This window comes from Podarcis gaigeae (genome assembly GCF_964106915.1).
Source record: "Podarcis gaigeae genome assembly, chromosome: 6".
Taxonomy (NCBI): domain Eukaryota; kingdom Metazoa; phylum Chordata; class Lepidosauria; order Squamata; family Lacertidae; genus Podarcis; species Podarcis gaigeae.
This window is the reverse complement of record NC_139682.1, coordinates 87447321-87463403: the sequence shown is the minus strand read 5'-3', so window position 1 is coordinate 87463403 and position 16083 is coordinate 87447321. Positions and strand designations below refer to the sequence as shown.

Below are 16083 nucleotides of genomic sequence, written 5' to 3'. Positions count from 1 at the left end.
TCTCTGTAACATAATGGTGCAAAACTTTCAAAATTTTGGGGAAGCCATTTCTTCATTTATTTTAAGCCCTAAGCACTATTTACTCTGAGGTAAATAAATGTGCCACACTGCACAGGATACCCAAATAGGTAACCTGTTTTGTGAGCTTGCTTATTCATTCATTCATTTATGCATTTATTTATTTGTCTTATAAGCCACCCTTCACCCAAAGACCACAAGGCAGCTTGCAGTGTCAAAAAACAAAACAAAGCAAAGCAAAACAAAACCATTCTTCTTCAGAGAAGAATGGCAGATTCAAACTTGATGGACTATGCCAATTTGTCAAAAAATGACCAGAAGGATCAGAAACCAGGAAGACAAAAAAATGGAAAAAGGAAGAATGGATACAAAAACTTATAGAATATGCAGAAATGGTGAAACTTACTGGAAGAATAAGAAATCAAAATAACATTTTTTTTAACAAAGTGGAAATGGTTTATTGACTATTTACAGATAAATTGTAAGCAGATAAAAACATTGGCAGAATTATTGTAATAACCTGCAGTTTCCTAAGGGTATATAGTTAAAGAAGACTAATAAATGAACAAATTAAGTTAATTTGGATATGCAGAAGATATTTAAAATAAATTTAAGGAACCACAGAAAGAGGGGGAAGGAAGTCAAGTTTTGAAATGCCAAAATGATTGTAAAAGTAGTGAAATGTATAAACTTGAAAAGTATATTTTTTTTAAAGACCAAAATTTCAATAAGTAATGGGGAAAATATATAATTTACCTTAAAAACCATTGCAAACAACTGAAATTATTAGTTGAAATGGAATTACACTTGTAGCATAATGTTGAAGAAGAGTGAGAAGAATCTTTCTTCTGATTCTTGAAATTATTAGTAGGATTCTAATGACACTTGTAGTTTAATGTTGATTTTTTTGCGTACGGACTTTTAAAAGATTTGGATGAACAGACAAGATGCATGAGGGAAAGGTTAATATAAAGACCCACAAAGGGCAGGAGGGAAGTTCAGGAAAATCTTCGGGATTCTCTTTTTATTTTGGTTGTTTGATAATTGATTGTAAACTGTCAAAATCTGTAAAAACTAAATAATATTTTTTTTAAAAAAATAGAGAATTTCTTTTTCAAAAATGACAAAAAAAAAGCTAAAGAAAACCAACGCGCCAACGGCAACCACGCGCGCGAGCCCGCCAAAAAAAACCGCCACAGAGACGCCGACCGTTATTCGAGTCTTTCTAACCGCCCTGCGCGCGCTCTCTGTCCAACCAGGGCTTCGCGCGGTAAAGCGTGAGCCAATGAGCGTTCGCCGTTCTGCGAGGGCCGTTTGTCTCCGTTCCGAGCGAGGCTATTCCTGAGGGGAGTGAGGGAAAGAGAGGCGCCGTTTTCGCCTCGCTCGTCATTTTCTGTCTGCGCGCAAGCGGGGCTAGTGAGGGGCGGGAGGTATCCTGCGCTACTCTCCCTTTGGGCAGAGCTGGGCCATGGCGTCGTCGTCGCCGCCTAAATCAGGCTGCTTTGCGGGCGAGTTGGCCGAGGTGGAGATCGACTCCGACGGCTGTTTCAAGTACATCCTGGTGCGGGTGCAGCGCGGAGGCAGCGGCCAAGGCGGTGGCCAAAGTGGTGGCCAACAAGGCTGCAGTCCAGGCCGTATTGGCAGCCCAAGCCGTGGCGGCGGCAGCCCAAGCCGTGGCGGCGAGTGCAGAGACATCGTGAGGGGGACCGCTTCCGCCGAGTTGCACAGTGAGAGATGAGATTTTACACGAAAGCCTTCGCACCCCCCCCCGGCCAGGCGGCTCACAAATTGGAAAATAAGACATAAGCGTCTCTCGCTCAATCCACCATTTTGCGAATTGTTATTAGGGACTGTTTAACAGATAAAATAATAACAGCTAGAAACATTTGGCGGGGGTCGGGAAGGGGAAATCATAAAAAACCCACAGATAAAAATAATAATAGCTAGAAACATTTGGGGGCGGGGAAGAGGTCGGGGGACGGGAAATGATTAAAAAAAACCCCACAGATAAAATATAATACCTAGAAACATTTTGGGGTGGGGGAGAACCATTTTTTAAACCAAAAGTAACAACAGAAACATTGGGCAGGGAGGGAGAGGTGGGGGGGGCAATCAGGCATAGGCGACCTTCAGTCCTCCAGATGTTTTGGACTACAACTCCCACCATCCCTGACCACTGCTCCTGTTAGCTAGGGATCATGGGACTTGTAGGCCCAAACATCTGGATGGCCGAAGATTTTTAAAAACCACCCATAAAAATAACAGAAACATGGGGCAGTTAAAAAAGCCACACAGATACAGAAACATTTGGTGGGGTGGAGGTGGGGACAGTCATTTTTAAAAAATAACACCCACATACAGATTTGTCATCCATTTAAACCATGTGAATATGGGCATAGCCAAGAGCCGCCGCCCCAGTCCTCAAAAATTTCTGAAGGGTGCTAAAAAACAATTTGAGGTTCTGCGCCACCACTGCCGCAGCAGAAGCCTGACCCCAAATGAAAGCCTGAGCCACCCCCACCCCCCGTGTAACATGGGCGTAGCCAATGCTTTTTATATCAAGAAAAATACAAAGCTAACAGGTTTGGGCACCCCAATAAAAGGCCTGCAAAAATCCTGGTTATGCCCATGCCCCGTAATTGTCCTCAATTATATTTTTCTAAACCCGATAACTCAGGTTCTTTTTGGTGACATTTCCCCCCAGAAAGATCAGCAATTTTTCTTTGGCCCCACCCCCCAAAACATAATTACAATAAAAACTGCATGGTGCCCACCCTTTAAATAAAAGTGTTAGTTTCCCAAAGCCTGTTGGAAGAAGAATGCAAACGTGTGAACGTGTGCCTGTGTTGCCACCCAGCAATTTTTGTTCTGTTTTCTCTCGCTTGTGGGAAGAAGGAACATGGCTGGGCTTCTTTCTGCTTGCTGAAGGTTTGCATAAATACACTTGCCAGCAGCTTGGCTGGGGATAATTCAGGTCTTCTGTGACACCTAGAAAAATGAAATTTGATGCACTGGAATCCAGCGGGGTACTACAAACACTAGAAAATGGAAGTATGATCATTTTTTTTATGGGTGGGGGAGAGATCCCAAAATAAATTGAAATATGATAAACTTTGTAGTCCCAGTTAAAAGACTTAAATATTAGGCCATATGTATGGTTCACGTACAAGAGTATGAACTAGTGCAGGTATAAAGTTAGGGAAACCCAGCCAGATGGTTGGGGTTTAAATAATAAACTATTATTAAAGTTTGAATCTCCTGCCCTAAAGGAAAGTGTTACGATGCCTTCACAACCCCCTATATGTTTCTAAAATGCTTTTTTAAAGGGGGATGGGGAACCATCCGAACCCCCCCCCTGATATTTTTTCTTCTTTTGAGCCAGCCTGAATACGCCTGTTTAGCTGCCCAGCGTATTACATATAGCAGTAGAAATAAATTAAAAAATTGTCCAGTAGCACCTTAGAGACCAACTAAGTTTGTTCTGGGTATAAGCTTTTGTGTGCATGCACACTTCTTCAGATACACTGAAACAGAAGTCACCAGACCCATATATATGGTGGGGTGGAGTATTTCTCAGAAGGGCAGTAGGAGATGGGTGATTGACTCAATGGGTATAGGAAAAAGCAAGGGATAGTATGCAGATGACAAAAAATAGCTTTAGCATGTGAGACAAGAATCCAATATCTCCATTCAGACCTGGTCTCCATAGTTTTCAGTTTAGTAATAAGTTGTAATTCAGCAACTTCTCTCGTCTATTTCTGAAATTCTTTTGTAATAAGACCGCTGCTCTGTGATCTTGTATTGAATGTCCTGGGAGATTGAAGTGTTCTACTGGTTTCTCTGTCTTGTGATTCCAATCTGACATCAGGAATCACAAGACAGAGAAACCAGTAGGAGAACATTTCAATCTTCCAGGACGTTCAATAAAAAGGTGCTTTTAGTGAAAAGGTGCTTTTAGATAGGGGTGTAATACTGTAAAAATGGGTCAACAAGATATCACAAATGGGTCATAAATAACCGGTTTTGTTTAATGTACTGAACCCTCCCCTAGAAAGGGTAGATTTGGACGAAATTGGGGAGGGAGGGAGATACAGACTGGGATTTTGATGGTATTGACAGTGAGATACTGTGGAAATCTTAATGCATGAGTAGCACTAATCCCATATTGAACACACATCTTGAATCACTCAAAAGTCCTTTACAACCATACCTTATTCTTCTGATAATCCTAGGAAGTAAGTCACTGCTAATGCCATTTTACAGAAGATGGACTGAGAAGAAAATACTGTACGCTTGCCCATGGCCATTCGGTGAAATCCAATAATAAATGCGGTTCTCCCAGGCTCAAGTACAACTAGTCACTGAATTTCTCTATTCTAGTGGGGGTTTCCCCCTCAATTGATAAATAAGAAAAGATGAGGAGCACCAACCTTTGTAATAATTCCTGACGTCTTTAGGCCTGAACCACCCATGTTAAAAATGCTCCAAATCTGTACAGCTGTAACGTATTAAATGCTAACGTTCAAATGAGGCATAATTATTTTTGTACTTCAGGTATTTCCACCTTTATTCTTATAAGGTATTCTTAGTACTATTATTGTTTTGTAGATCACATATATGAAAAGATATGTTCTGAAATTGAAAAGATGGGCTGTATGTGCAAGTGTCTTGGAGGAGGAAAAATTGAGCACAATAGCAGAGACAAAAAAATCCATGTATCTGGTGTTTCTCCAGTAAGTGTTGTATACATCCAGTTTCTAAATATGACAATTCACTTTGCAAATATGCTAGTAATTAATGATAATGTCACAAAAAATATTATTATTATTATTTGAAGAAATTCTAGCAAGAATCTTTAGCACACACATTTTCTCTTTAGGAGTAATAATTTTGTGCATTCTTCTTTCCTACAGGCATATGGTAAAGCTGATCATTCCATGACTGTGGCAATACTGAAGAAAACATTTAAGGATTATGACATTAGTTGTTCAGATGACTAGTGAACTGTTGCTTTGCAGTCTAAAATTTAAAGTCAGCTTGTTCTTGGTTCTTTTCAACATAATTCTAAGCTTCCACCAAAATGTGTAATGTATTTAGCTTAATGCTGAATAAAAACTTTGACTGTGAATTTGTTGGTGCTTGATTCAAAAAACGTTTTAAAAGTACTTCTGATCTTGTGAAATTCCACTATAAGCACTATAAGCGTTTTAAATATTGTAAGAGGCAATTCCTACCCACAACCTAACCGAAAGTGGTGGGATCAGTTTAAAAACAATGTACTGTAGAGCTTAATCTGCTCTTAGTGAATGGGAATACAGTACAGTACTTTGATGGCGTGAAATAGATTCTTGAGTTCTGTCTGCATCTTTCCTGTGGAAGCCCTTTCTAGTTGGTGGAACTTTATTAATCATAGAGCGGAGAGCAACTTTTCCTTATCTGCTTGATTAGATAGGGAGAGGGGGAAGGTTGTGCCTCAAGTGGCTGCAGTATCAACAATTCTTTATGCTTCTTGGACAGAGAACGAGAATCCAACTTCACCCTGCGTTTCTTACTGAGGGGAGAAGGATCATGAACATCCCCTGGGCACTAAGAGCCAAGGAGCAAAGCTTGGTCAGTTTCTGACTTCTAATGGCATAAGGACTACAGTGGGCATGGTGGACATAATAGGTCAAAGCCTAAGAATTCTGTTCATGGATTTGCAAATTGGTGGTGAGAGGCCTTGAGGCAAGCATGCATCCTAAAATTCAGGGATCACCGATCCATCTTAAAAGGACACAAAACACATCTAACTCAACAGGCTGCCCCTACTTGTTAGTTTAGGCCTTAGGGCTACCAATACAGTATACTTTTTAAAGGTCCAGATAGTATCCCAATAATTATTAAGCCTAAAACAGTTTTTAAAAAACTTTTGATAGGTTCAATCCCTAGTAACGTGAACCCGAACTAGTTTGGGTAGGGATAGAATGTGGAATTAACCTCTCGTAGCAGAGCCTTGTAGCAGTAAAGATAATTTATTAAAATAATCTAAGCATTTCAAAGGTAAAAAGCTGAACAAGATAATTTTTTTAAAAGTCCACGTAAATAAAAATGGGTCAAGGCAAATGCTTTGCCACTTTATGGATTGCAGAAAATATTTTTCAAAATTCACTCTAAAAGGGGATGCGTTCCAAAAAGAATGTCTTGAAGATGCAGTCCATGCTGGCAGTCAAGGTGAAGTCCCCCAAATCCAGGCTGTCTGATTTCTACCTAAGATTAACTTCACCTATAGAATCAGCTGATCTTTTCCCCTTTTCATGTGCATTTCAGAACCTGAAGGAGTGGCATAAGGTAGACTTTGCACAGCTCTTGTGCCTCAAGTACACAAGGGAGTTCTGGTTACTTTACTCCAGTCTCTAAGGCACAGGTGGGGAACCTATGACTTCTAGAAGTTATTTTACTCCCAGCTCCTACCAGTCCCAGCCTGCATTGCCACTGATCAGAGATTATGGGTGTTGCAGTCCATCAAGCAGCATCTGAAGGACCACAGGTCCTTCATCTAAATCCAAAAAATCTAGGCAGATTAGGGACTGCATGCCATTCTCTCAACTCTCAGGGCATGTAAGAACATCACTGCTGATTGAAAACATGGTGCAACTACTTTAAGAAGAGCCTGCTGGATCAGGCCAATGGCCCATCTAGGTCTGTATCCTGTTTTCGCAGCTGTTGACCAGTTGCACATGGGAAACCAGCAAGCAGGATCTGACCACAAGAACACTCTTCCCCTCCTGTGGTTTCCAACAACTGGTAAAAAAGGTAAAGGACCCCTGACGGCTACTGGTATTCAGACACATTGCTGCCTCAGCTTTATTTCTGTTGAAGCACACCTCTTTGGGAAAGGTTTTTCCCCCCAATTTGTCTTCTGTCAGGCACAGGCAAAGGTCCCCCTCTTGGGTTGGTACTGCTACTGAACTTCCTAGTCAATTTTGCCTTCTGCCGCTAAAGGAGAACACATATATATCTCACAAACATTCTATGTTATGGTCCAAACCCTCACAAAAAACAGCTTTGAAAGCAAAATGCAGCAGATACAGGGAAAAGATTCTAAGACAGTCACTATGTTTTATCCAGAGCATGTTGATTTCTTATTACCTCCGAGAGAATTTTTGCCACGGCCAGGGTAATACCATCTGACTTGTCTTCGAGAAGATACTTGAGACAGAAGGTATCAGAATTTCTAGGTAAATTTACCAATAAGGATTTAGTTAACTGATCCCTGCCTTGTTTATACAGCCCACAGTGTAGTAGAACATAAGCAGTCTATTTTGATAAGGCTTTTCAGACCATAGTTTTTGACCATGAGCTGATTGACTCCATTGGTTAAATGTAAAAAGGTAAAGGACCCCTGGACAGTTAAGCCCAGACACAGGCAACTATGGGGTTGTGGTGCTCATCTCAATTTCAGGCCGAGGGAGCCAGCGTTTGTCCACAGACAGCTTTCCCAGTCGTGGCCAGCAGGATCAAACCACTTCTGGCAAACAAAACACGGTGACGGAAGCCAGATTGCACACAAACACTGTTTACCTTCCCGCCACAGTAGTCTCTTTCCCAGGCTGAATACCAAAATCTTTAATCAGTATTTCAAGGGAGCCCACCACACTTTGATGGAAAGTGGGCATTCACATGTGTTCAGAAATAGAACTGAATTAGGAACACAGTTTGGAACCTGAAGTAGGGACCAAAGGAACTTTGCCTGGAACCCTAGCTGCATTTTCCCAGCCCAAGTATGGGAGAACCATTTTAAAACAGTATTTACTGACAATTCCCCCTATTTGTGATGATTACTCTGTAGAGCTGACAAAGCTTCCACTTGACTCTGGTTATGGTAGAAGTCTGTGTATTAATTAGGAACCTGAAGAGCAGTAAGGCCCTGGGAAATTACTTTGATCACATCAAACCAGTTATCAAACCCCCATGACTTCTCTGTTGGCAGAAACCACTGGAAACTTTGCAGTCACCTGGGATCTTGTAGCGTGGATAGAAAAGGAGTGGGTTGTAGAAAATGTCTGGGTGGGATTTGTCTTTTCTCCTGAAACACTTTTTCGTTTCAGAGTTTATGAGGCTCCTGTCTGAATGTGCTTTTAGTTTAGCTTCTTCAACAATTATTTCATCTCCCTGAATTGGGCTTGAAGATACTATCTTATTGGGGCTGTTTCAATATAGGCTTCCCCATGTTTTATATGCTATTTGAGATGCTTGTTATGTCTTGATACCTGTTTGGCAAACAGTGGCAAACAGTTGCAAAGTTGAGAGTGCCCAGAAGGCCCACATCATCTGAAGCGCAGTTCAAAGGAACATCAACAACGGAACAAGAAACTGGCATCCAAATATTTAAAACAAATATAAATGCAAAAATGCAAAATCCTTCAACAGTCTGAATTCTGGATATATTCTTCACGTAATAATTAAAGTAGGATTAGGCATTCACACTGGATTCTAAAGTTTTTCTAGGATAATAGCACTAAATGCATTTCCAACTACCTACTGTTACTTCCAGTACTTAATCTGGGACAACTGTAAAAGTAGCTGTTAAACTGCCTCAGTGGTTGCTTCAATCTAAATTTAGATTCAGTTCCTGCCATCAGCAAATCAACACTTAACACACACCAGCCCAGGTGACTAAACTAGGCAAATGCTTGTCCAATTTGAACTATGCCCCTCTTCCTTCCTGCGCTAATTTCCAACAAGGCTTATACCTCTTCAGTGTCCTGTTTGGTTACTGGAAATAAAATGAAACCAGGCTGGCTTTCTTCCAAGAAATGTGCATCTCTGAGCCAGATGTAGAGTGAAAACTGACTGTATTTGGAACAGACCAAATAAAGTACGGTGGTACCTCAGGTTAAGTACTTAATTTGTTCCGGAGGTCCGTACTTAACCTGAATCTGTTCTTAACCTGAAGCACCACTTTAGCTAATGGGGCCTCCTGCTGCTGCCGCGCCGCCGGAGTATGATTTCTGTTCTCATCCTGAAGCAAAGTTCTTAACCTGAGATAATATTTCTGGGTTAGCGGAGTCTAACCTGAAGTGTATGTAACCTGAAGCGTATGTAACCCGAGGTACCACTGTACAGTTCAGTAAATACTATCCTAATACAGTGGTATCTCGGGTTACATACGCTTCAGGTTACATACGCTTCAGTTCACAGACTCCACTAACCTGGAAGTAGTACCTTGGGTTAAGAACTTTGCTTCAGGATGAGAACAGAAATCGTGCTCCAGTGGCGCGGCGGCAGCGGGAGGCCCCATTAGCTAAAGTGCTTCAGGTTAAGAACAGTTTCAAGTTAAGTACGGACCTCTGGAACGAATTAAGTACTTAACCCGAGGTACCACTGTACTTCTTCACACAGTACGAAGTAAAAACTACAGTCATGGGAAAAAGAAAGAACTCCCTCTTTGAATTCTGTGGTTTTACATATGAGGACATAATAACAATCGCCTGTTCCTTGGCAGGTCTTAGGGTAAATAGAACCTCGGATGAACAACAACACATCACACTGTGCCATGATTTATTTAACAGAAATAAAGCCAAAATGGAGACGCCATGTGTGAAAAACTACGTACACCTTATGATTCAATAGGTTGCAGAACCAGCTTTAGCAGCAATTACTTGAAGTAATCATTTTCTGTATGGTTTTATTCAGTGGTGGCCAAACTTGGCCCTCCAGCTGTTTTGGGACTACAATTCCCATCATCCCTGACCATTGGCCCTGTTAGCTAAGGATGATGGGGGTTGTAGTCCCAAAACAGCTGGAGGGCCGAGTTTGGCCATGCCTGGTTTTATCAGTCTCTCACATTATTGTGGAAGAATTTTGGCACACTCTTCTTCAAGTTGCTTCAGTTCATTGAGGTTTGTGCCATCGTATTTGTTTATGCGCAGCTCTCTTAAAAGGTCCCACCACAACATTTCAATTAGGTTGAGGTCTGGACTTTGACTGAACCATTGCGACACCTTGATTCTTTTCTTTTCCAGCCGTTCTGTTGTAGATTTACTGGTGTGCTTGGGCTCCTTGTCCTGTTGCATGGCCCAATTTCATCCAAGCTTCAGCTGCTGTCACATTGACTCTAGAATACTTTGGTATACAGTACAGAGGAGTTCATGGCTGACTCAATGACTGCAAGGTTCCCAGGTCCTGTGGCTGCAAAACAAGCCAGAATCACTACCCCTCCACCACCGTGCTTGACAGTTGGCATGAGGTGATTGTGCTGATATGCTGTTTGGTTTTTGCCAAAGGTAAAGGGACCCCTGACCATTAGGCCGACTCTGGGGTTGCAGCGTTCATCTCGCTTTATTGGCTGAGGGAGCCAGTGTATAGCTTCCGGGTCATGGCCAGCATGACTAAGCCGCTTCTGGCAAACCAGAGCAGCGCACGGAAACACCGTTTACCTTCCCGCCGGAGTGGTACCTATCTATCTTCTTGCACTTTGATGTGCTTTCGAACTGCTAGGTTGGCAGGAGCTGGGACCGAGCAACGGGAGCTCACCCTGTCGTGGGGATTCGAACCGCCAACCTTCTGATTGGCAAGCCCTAGGCTCTGTGGTTTAACCCACAGCGCCACCTGCGTTGCAAAATGTGGCGCTGTGCATTATTGCCAAGTATCTTCATCTTGTTTTCGTCTGTCCAAAGGGCATTGTTCCAGAAGTCTTCTTGTTTGCTCAGATGCAACTTTGCAAACCAAAGCCGTGTTGCCTTGTTCCTTTTTTAGATAAAGGAGGCTTTCTCCTGACAGTCCTTCCAAGCAAGCCATACTGGTTCCATCTTTTCCTAATTGTACTGTCATGAACTTTAAAATTTAACATGCCGAGCCTGTAGAGCCTCAGATGTACTGTATTGACCCGAATATAAGCCGCACTTTCCCCCCAAATTCCAATCGTAAAAAGTTAAAGTGCGGCTTATATTCATGACCTTACACCGCCGGCAAAGCATTGCAGCTCCCTCCCCCCCAGGTAGCAGCCCGGGATTGCAGGGTAATGGCACCCAGCCTGCTTGCTGCTCCCAAACCTTCCTAAGTGTCTGAATTTTAAAGGTGAGGCTTATTTGCAGGTGTGGCTTATATTCAGGCCAATACGGTAACTCTTGCGTTTCTTGCAATTTCTCTGAGTGTTGCAGAGTCTGACTTTGGGGTGAATTTGCTGGAGCACCCACTCCTCGGAAGACTGACAACTGTTTTGAATGTTTTCTACTTCTGAATAATCTTTCTCAATGTAGGCAAGACTTAACATTGGTTGGAGATGGCTTTATAACCTTTCTCAGTTTCATGGGCAGCAACAATTGCTTCTCTAAGAGCATTCCTGATGTCTTTCCTCCTTGATATTGTGTTGAAACGGCCTCTGTCCAGTATACCTGAAGGAGCATCTCCACCCCCATAGTTCTGCCCAGACACTGAAGTCCAGCTCCGAGGGCCTTCTGGCGGTTCCCTCATTGCAAGAAGCGGAGTTACAGGGAACCAGACAGAGGGCCTTCTTGGTAATGTGGAACGCCCTACCTTCAGATGTGAAAGAAATAAGCAGCTATCTTCTTTTTAAAAGACATCTGAAGGCAGCCCTGTTTAGGGAAGTTTTTAATATTTAATGTTGTATTGTTTTGAACACTTGATTGGAAGCCGCCCAGAGTGGCTGGGGAAACTCAGCCAGATGGGCGGGGTATAAATAATAAATTATTATTATTATTATTACACTGCCGGCATAATATAAAAAGGGGATTTGTCTTGCTCAAAGACCATCAAAAATGGGTGTGGAGAAAATGCCACCATCACTACGGTTCTATCCACAATATACATTAAAAGAACGTATACCATTATAAAGTCATGGCTTCCCCCCTAAAATCCTGGGAATTGTAGTCTGTTCAAGATGCTGAGTATGGTTAAGAAATCTCTATTCCCTTCCCAGAGCTCCTTGGGAAGAGGGACTGAACATGCTGAGAACTGTAGAAGACTGATGGCACATGCATGCAGGTCATCAGGGCTGTGTGTAAAAAGAAAAGAAAAAGAACCAATTATTAGTACTGCAAATTGTTTGCGGCTTTTCCACGTATGTGTTCCCAGAGGTGCTCATAAAACAACACTGAGCACTGAAGCTCCATCTTCACTATATAAAGCAGTACTGTACTTTAGCAACCACCCCTTCTTCCCAGACAACTGTAGCTGTGAGGGGAATCCACATCTCTAGCAGAAGCTTGAGCAAAAATATTAGCATACTCTTGATTATCCTTGGCAAAGGACACATAGGACAGCTGTTACTATTTAGCTCTGCTTACAAATGCATCTGCCTTGGTACTCCTGGCTAGATTTACCTTTGTGTAAAATGAATCTACATGTTCATTTATTTGAACATATGCATACAACATTATTGTAGCAGTGTCAATGTAGACAAAATAGGTAAAATAAATAATTGTTGGGAGATATGCTTATCTCCTAGATAATAAAACAGAGGTCCATCAAGGATTTATGAACCATATAATAAGAAACTTTCTTATCAAAGTATGGAGGAAATATCACAGGTTACTAGAACCAAAGCAGCTCCACTTGAAATGGTATCAATAAAAAAGAAAAATATGGGAAAATTAGGAGTAACGTACAAGCAACTCTTAAAGGAAGAGCAAGGACAATTAAAACTGAAACCCTATGAATAACTTAAACAGTTTTGTACCACTTGGCTACATTATCATCAATTATATGGTAAATTTAACTCTGATAATAAAATTGGTTTCCAAAAAGAATAAAAATTCCAGTTAGAACTCTTGAATAATTCCAAAAAGAATCTATCAAAAATGTATAATTTACAACTTGAATAGAAACTCAAAGATGAACAAATTAAAGAAGTAATGATCAAGTGGGGACAGGATTTTGGATACGTGATTCCATTAGATCAATGGGAAAAACTTTGGAAACCAGATATTAATTTCACCACATGTATTGCTATCAAAGAAAATATTATGAAGATGTTTTACAGGTGGTATTTAACCCCTGTAAAACTAGCCAAAATTTATAAATTAACATCGAATTTGTGTTGGAGATGTAGGGTATTAGAGGGAACTTTGTATCATGTCTGGTGGGGATGTGATAAAATTAAATTTTGGGGGGGAGAAATATACATGAGGAATTGAAAAGAATGTTCAGAATAACAATTGGTAAAAAGCCGGAAGCATTCCTTTGAGAAATCGTAACAAATGACATCCCCAAAGACATGAAGAGAATTGTTCTATATGCAGCAGCCTAGGTTATTGGTTGCTAAAAATCAGAAATCAGAAGATGTACCATCAGTGGCAGATTAGCAACATAATTTTTTTGAAATGATTGAATTAACAAAAATGACGGCAACAATTAGAATGCAATCTAACGAAAATCTCAAACAGGAATGGAAGTATGTAGATGAATACATGATTAAAAGATGCTCCAACAAAAAATTATTGATATGTATACTGTAAAGTGAATTTAAATAGATATAAAAGAATCAATGTTTAATTATTAGATACAAGAATACAAGCACAATAATAAAGTTATAAAAAAATTTAGAAAGTCTCACATGGGTAAAGGGAAGACATAGGGTAAAGACAAGAAGTAATAAATGACTAAATGTTGATACATAATGAAATGAAAAATGTGAATTTACAAGTATAATGTATATGTAATGTTATGTAAACATTTTGTACAATGGTACCTCTGGTTACGTACTTAATTCGTTCCGGAGGTCCGTTCTTAACCAGAAACTGTTCTTAACCTGAAGCACCACTTTAGCTAATGGGGCCTCCTGCTGCTGCTGCACCGCCGCCACGTGATTTCTGTTCTCATCCTGAAGCAAAGTTCTTAACCCGAGGTACTATTTCTGGGTTAGCGGAGTCTGTAACCTGAAGCGTATGTAACCTGAAGTGTATGTAACCCGAGGTACCACTGTATATGTATTGTGATATCAATAAATAAACAAAAAAATTGTTGGACCAAGTTCAGTCAACAAGGGATCTTGCAGACATCAAGAAAGCATTGTGTATTCAGAACAAATGATCTCAAAACTGTTGTTGTTTTTAAAAAAGAATATGATAATTTCTAGCAAAGACTCTGTAGATGCAGAAGCAATAGGATTAGGGAACAAATTCACAACCATAAAACAAGAAAAATGTGCTAGCAATTTATTGTAAGAGCTGCATGAAAGCAAAACAACAATAAAGTATTTACTAACACACTGAGCACATTAACAGGATTTCTTAAAGACCAGCTCAATAATGAAACGCTTTAGCCCTTTGTCAATAACTTTAACAATTCTAGACTTAAACACATTTTTCTCCTCAATAAATTTTGTAAAAAGGTGGACCCCACCTCCACAGCCAAAGTAATGTGCTTTGCTAGCTAAATAAACACACCCATTTATTTTCAGTAATTTTAAAAGTGTTTCATGAAAAGCCTCATAGTAATCTGGATTATAAATAGTCTCAGAGGTGAGTATGAGATCATATTTTGCTAAAGGCTTACTGCCATTTAATAGAAGATTACTAAACTCTGACCATTCCCCTGAAAAGAATTTGCATTTAGAAAACAAGTCTTGGGTAAAGTCCTTCTTTGGACATTGTTTTAGAGAATGCTCAGTATTTCCTTCAACATCATCACCCTGATTAGCACAGTTGACCAATACATTAGGCATGGTTAGTTCTTCAATCACAGTGCTGTTATAGTCCTGAAAATGGACCTGTTCGGCATTTCTTTTTAATGCAACTATTCCCAGCAACCCGGCCCCACAGCCAAGGTCCAAAACCAACTTGTGTGCAAACTGAATTTCAGCTTCTGACAAATAATCCATGAGATCAAAGGTGCACTCCCAGATCTTCAGACCTCCTTCATAGACACCTGTGATTAGGTCAGAATGAGAAGAAACACTTTGTGACACAATGTCTTCCCCAACAGCGTTTTCAGAGGGTGCTGTCTCCACCACAGAAATATTTGCATAGCGTGTACCTGGAAGGAGGGTCCCCACGACTTTGTTTTTAAATAATTTCTGGAAATCTCCAGGGAGATTATATTCTTTGGCACATTTAAGGCACAAGCATTCTTTAGGCATAATGCTGCTTTTACTCAAAAAGCTGTTGCCTGCCACATTAGCAGGGATTTCTGATAAATCCTCCTGGTTTAATATTGTTTCTTCTGAAGAAATGTCCTTACTCTTTCCTGTAGTGTTCTCTTGCTTGTCCACAAAGATTAAAGACTCCTGTACTAATTCCTGCATTCCATTCCCATCTGCCTCTATTCCGTTTTCTGCTGCACTGTCAATAGAGAAGTTGAACTGAAATGCCATTTTCCTGTAAAGCAGGTAAAATCAAGAGTTTATATGCAAAGCACGAAGCACAAAGACACTCCAAAGGCTGTGCTGATAGGTAGTTTTCCGATCCAGTCTATTCTTCACTGTGAGATCATCTACTATGAAGACTCCACTACTTCTTTGAATAAAAGCCTCCTTTAAAAAGAAAAAAGAAATGTTGTTGACAGAGTAAAGAGATAATAGCATTTAAAAAAAAAATTGTTAAGAGTTTTAGAATGTTTTTCCTTTGTTTTTATATTGTGTATTCTGTTTGGTGCACTGGGCTCTCCCAGTGAGGGAGGTCTAAATTAAATTAATAAACAATTACTATATGTAAAAATACTACCTCTGTTTTTCACAATGTTGAGATAGGATAGCTGAGGATGGTTAAAATGTACCCCAAAGTCCCCAACACTGCTCTTTGCTGCTCTCCCTCCAGCTGGGAGGAAATTTATGAAGCCCTGTTCAAAGCAAACAAACTATTATAGACAGAATATGTACTTTTATTTTGTGGGGACAGGTTTGTCCAAACCAACTTCAATCCGATGCCTTTGCTTTCAGAAGTATTACGTTTCAGCTTATGCGGACAGCAGTATTAAGTATGCTGTTAACTCATTTGGCATCAGTTTGTGACCACATTCTCCACCAGCATCTTTAAAACTATGTGAAAATACTCTTACATAAACCCCAATTGCAACCCCCCCCCCCAATTTTTTCTGGCTTCTGTTTGTCTAACTTGTTTGTTTCAT

General features: G+C 40.5%; 2 protein-coding genes across 2 annotated transcripts; one reads left to right on the top strand and one right to left on the bottom strand.

Annotated features, from left to right (window-relative positions):
* The first annotated feature begins 1233 nt into the window (after positions 1-1233).
* Positions 1234-5146, top strand: LOC310846861 (14 kDa phosphohistidine phosphatase-like). Its single transcript, XM_083744046.1, has 3 exons — positions 1234-1745; positions 4627-4751; positions 4932-5146. The coding sequence occupies exons 1-3, from the start codon at positions 1487-1489 to the stop codon at positions 5016-5018; spliced, it is 471 nt and encodes a 156-aa protein (XP_083600172.1). The 5' UTR covers positions 1234-1486; the 3' UTR covers positions 5019-5146.
* A 9007-nt stretch (positions 5147-14153) lies between these two features.
* Positions 14154-15331, bottom strand: METTL18 (methyltransferase 18, RPL3 N3(tau)-histidine; the record flags this gene model as incomplete). The annotated part of the gene is made up of 1 exon (XM_083743966.1): positions 14154-15331. The coding sequence occupies one exon, from the start codon at positions 15329-15331 to the stop codon at positions 14237-14239; it is 1095 nt and encodes a 364-aa protein (XP_083600092.1). The 3' UTR covers positions 14154-14236.
* Between the last annotated feature and the right edge of the window lie 752 nt (positions 15332-16083).

What these genes read in the sequence shown, in the direction of transcription:
- LOC310846861 (XM_083744046.1), top strand. Translation starts at nt 1,487, where the DNA reads ATGGCGTCGTCGTCGCCGCCTAAATCAGGCTGCTTTGCGGGCGAGTTG. An exon ending in CGCTTCCGCCGAGTTGCACA is followed by an intron (nt 1,746 to 4,626) that starts GTGAGAGATGAG and finishes ATTGTTTTGTAG; the next exon opens with ATCACATATATGAAAAGATA. An exon ending in ATGTATCTGGTGTTTCTCCA is followed by an intron (nt 4,752 to 4,931) that starts GTAAGTGTTGTA and finishes TCTTTCCTACAG; the next exon opens with GCATATGGTAAAGCTGATCA.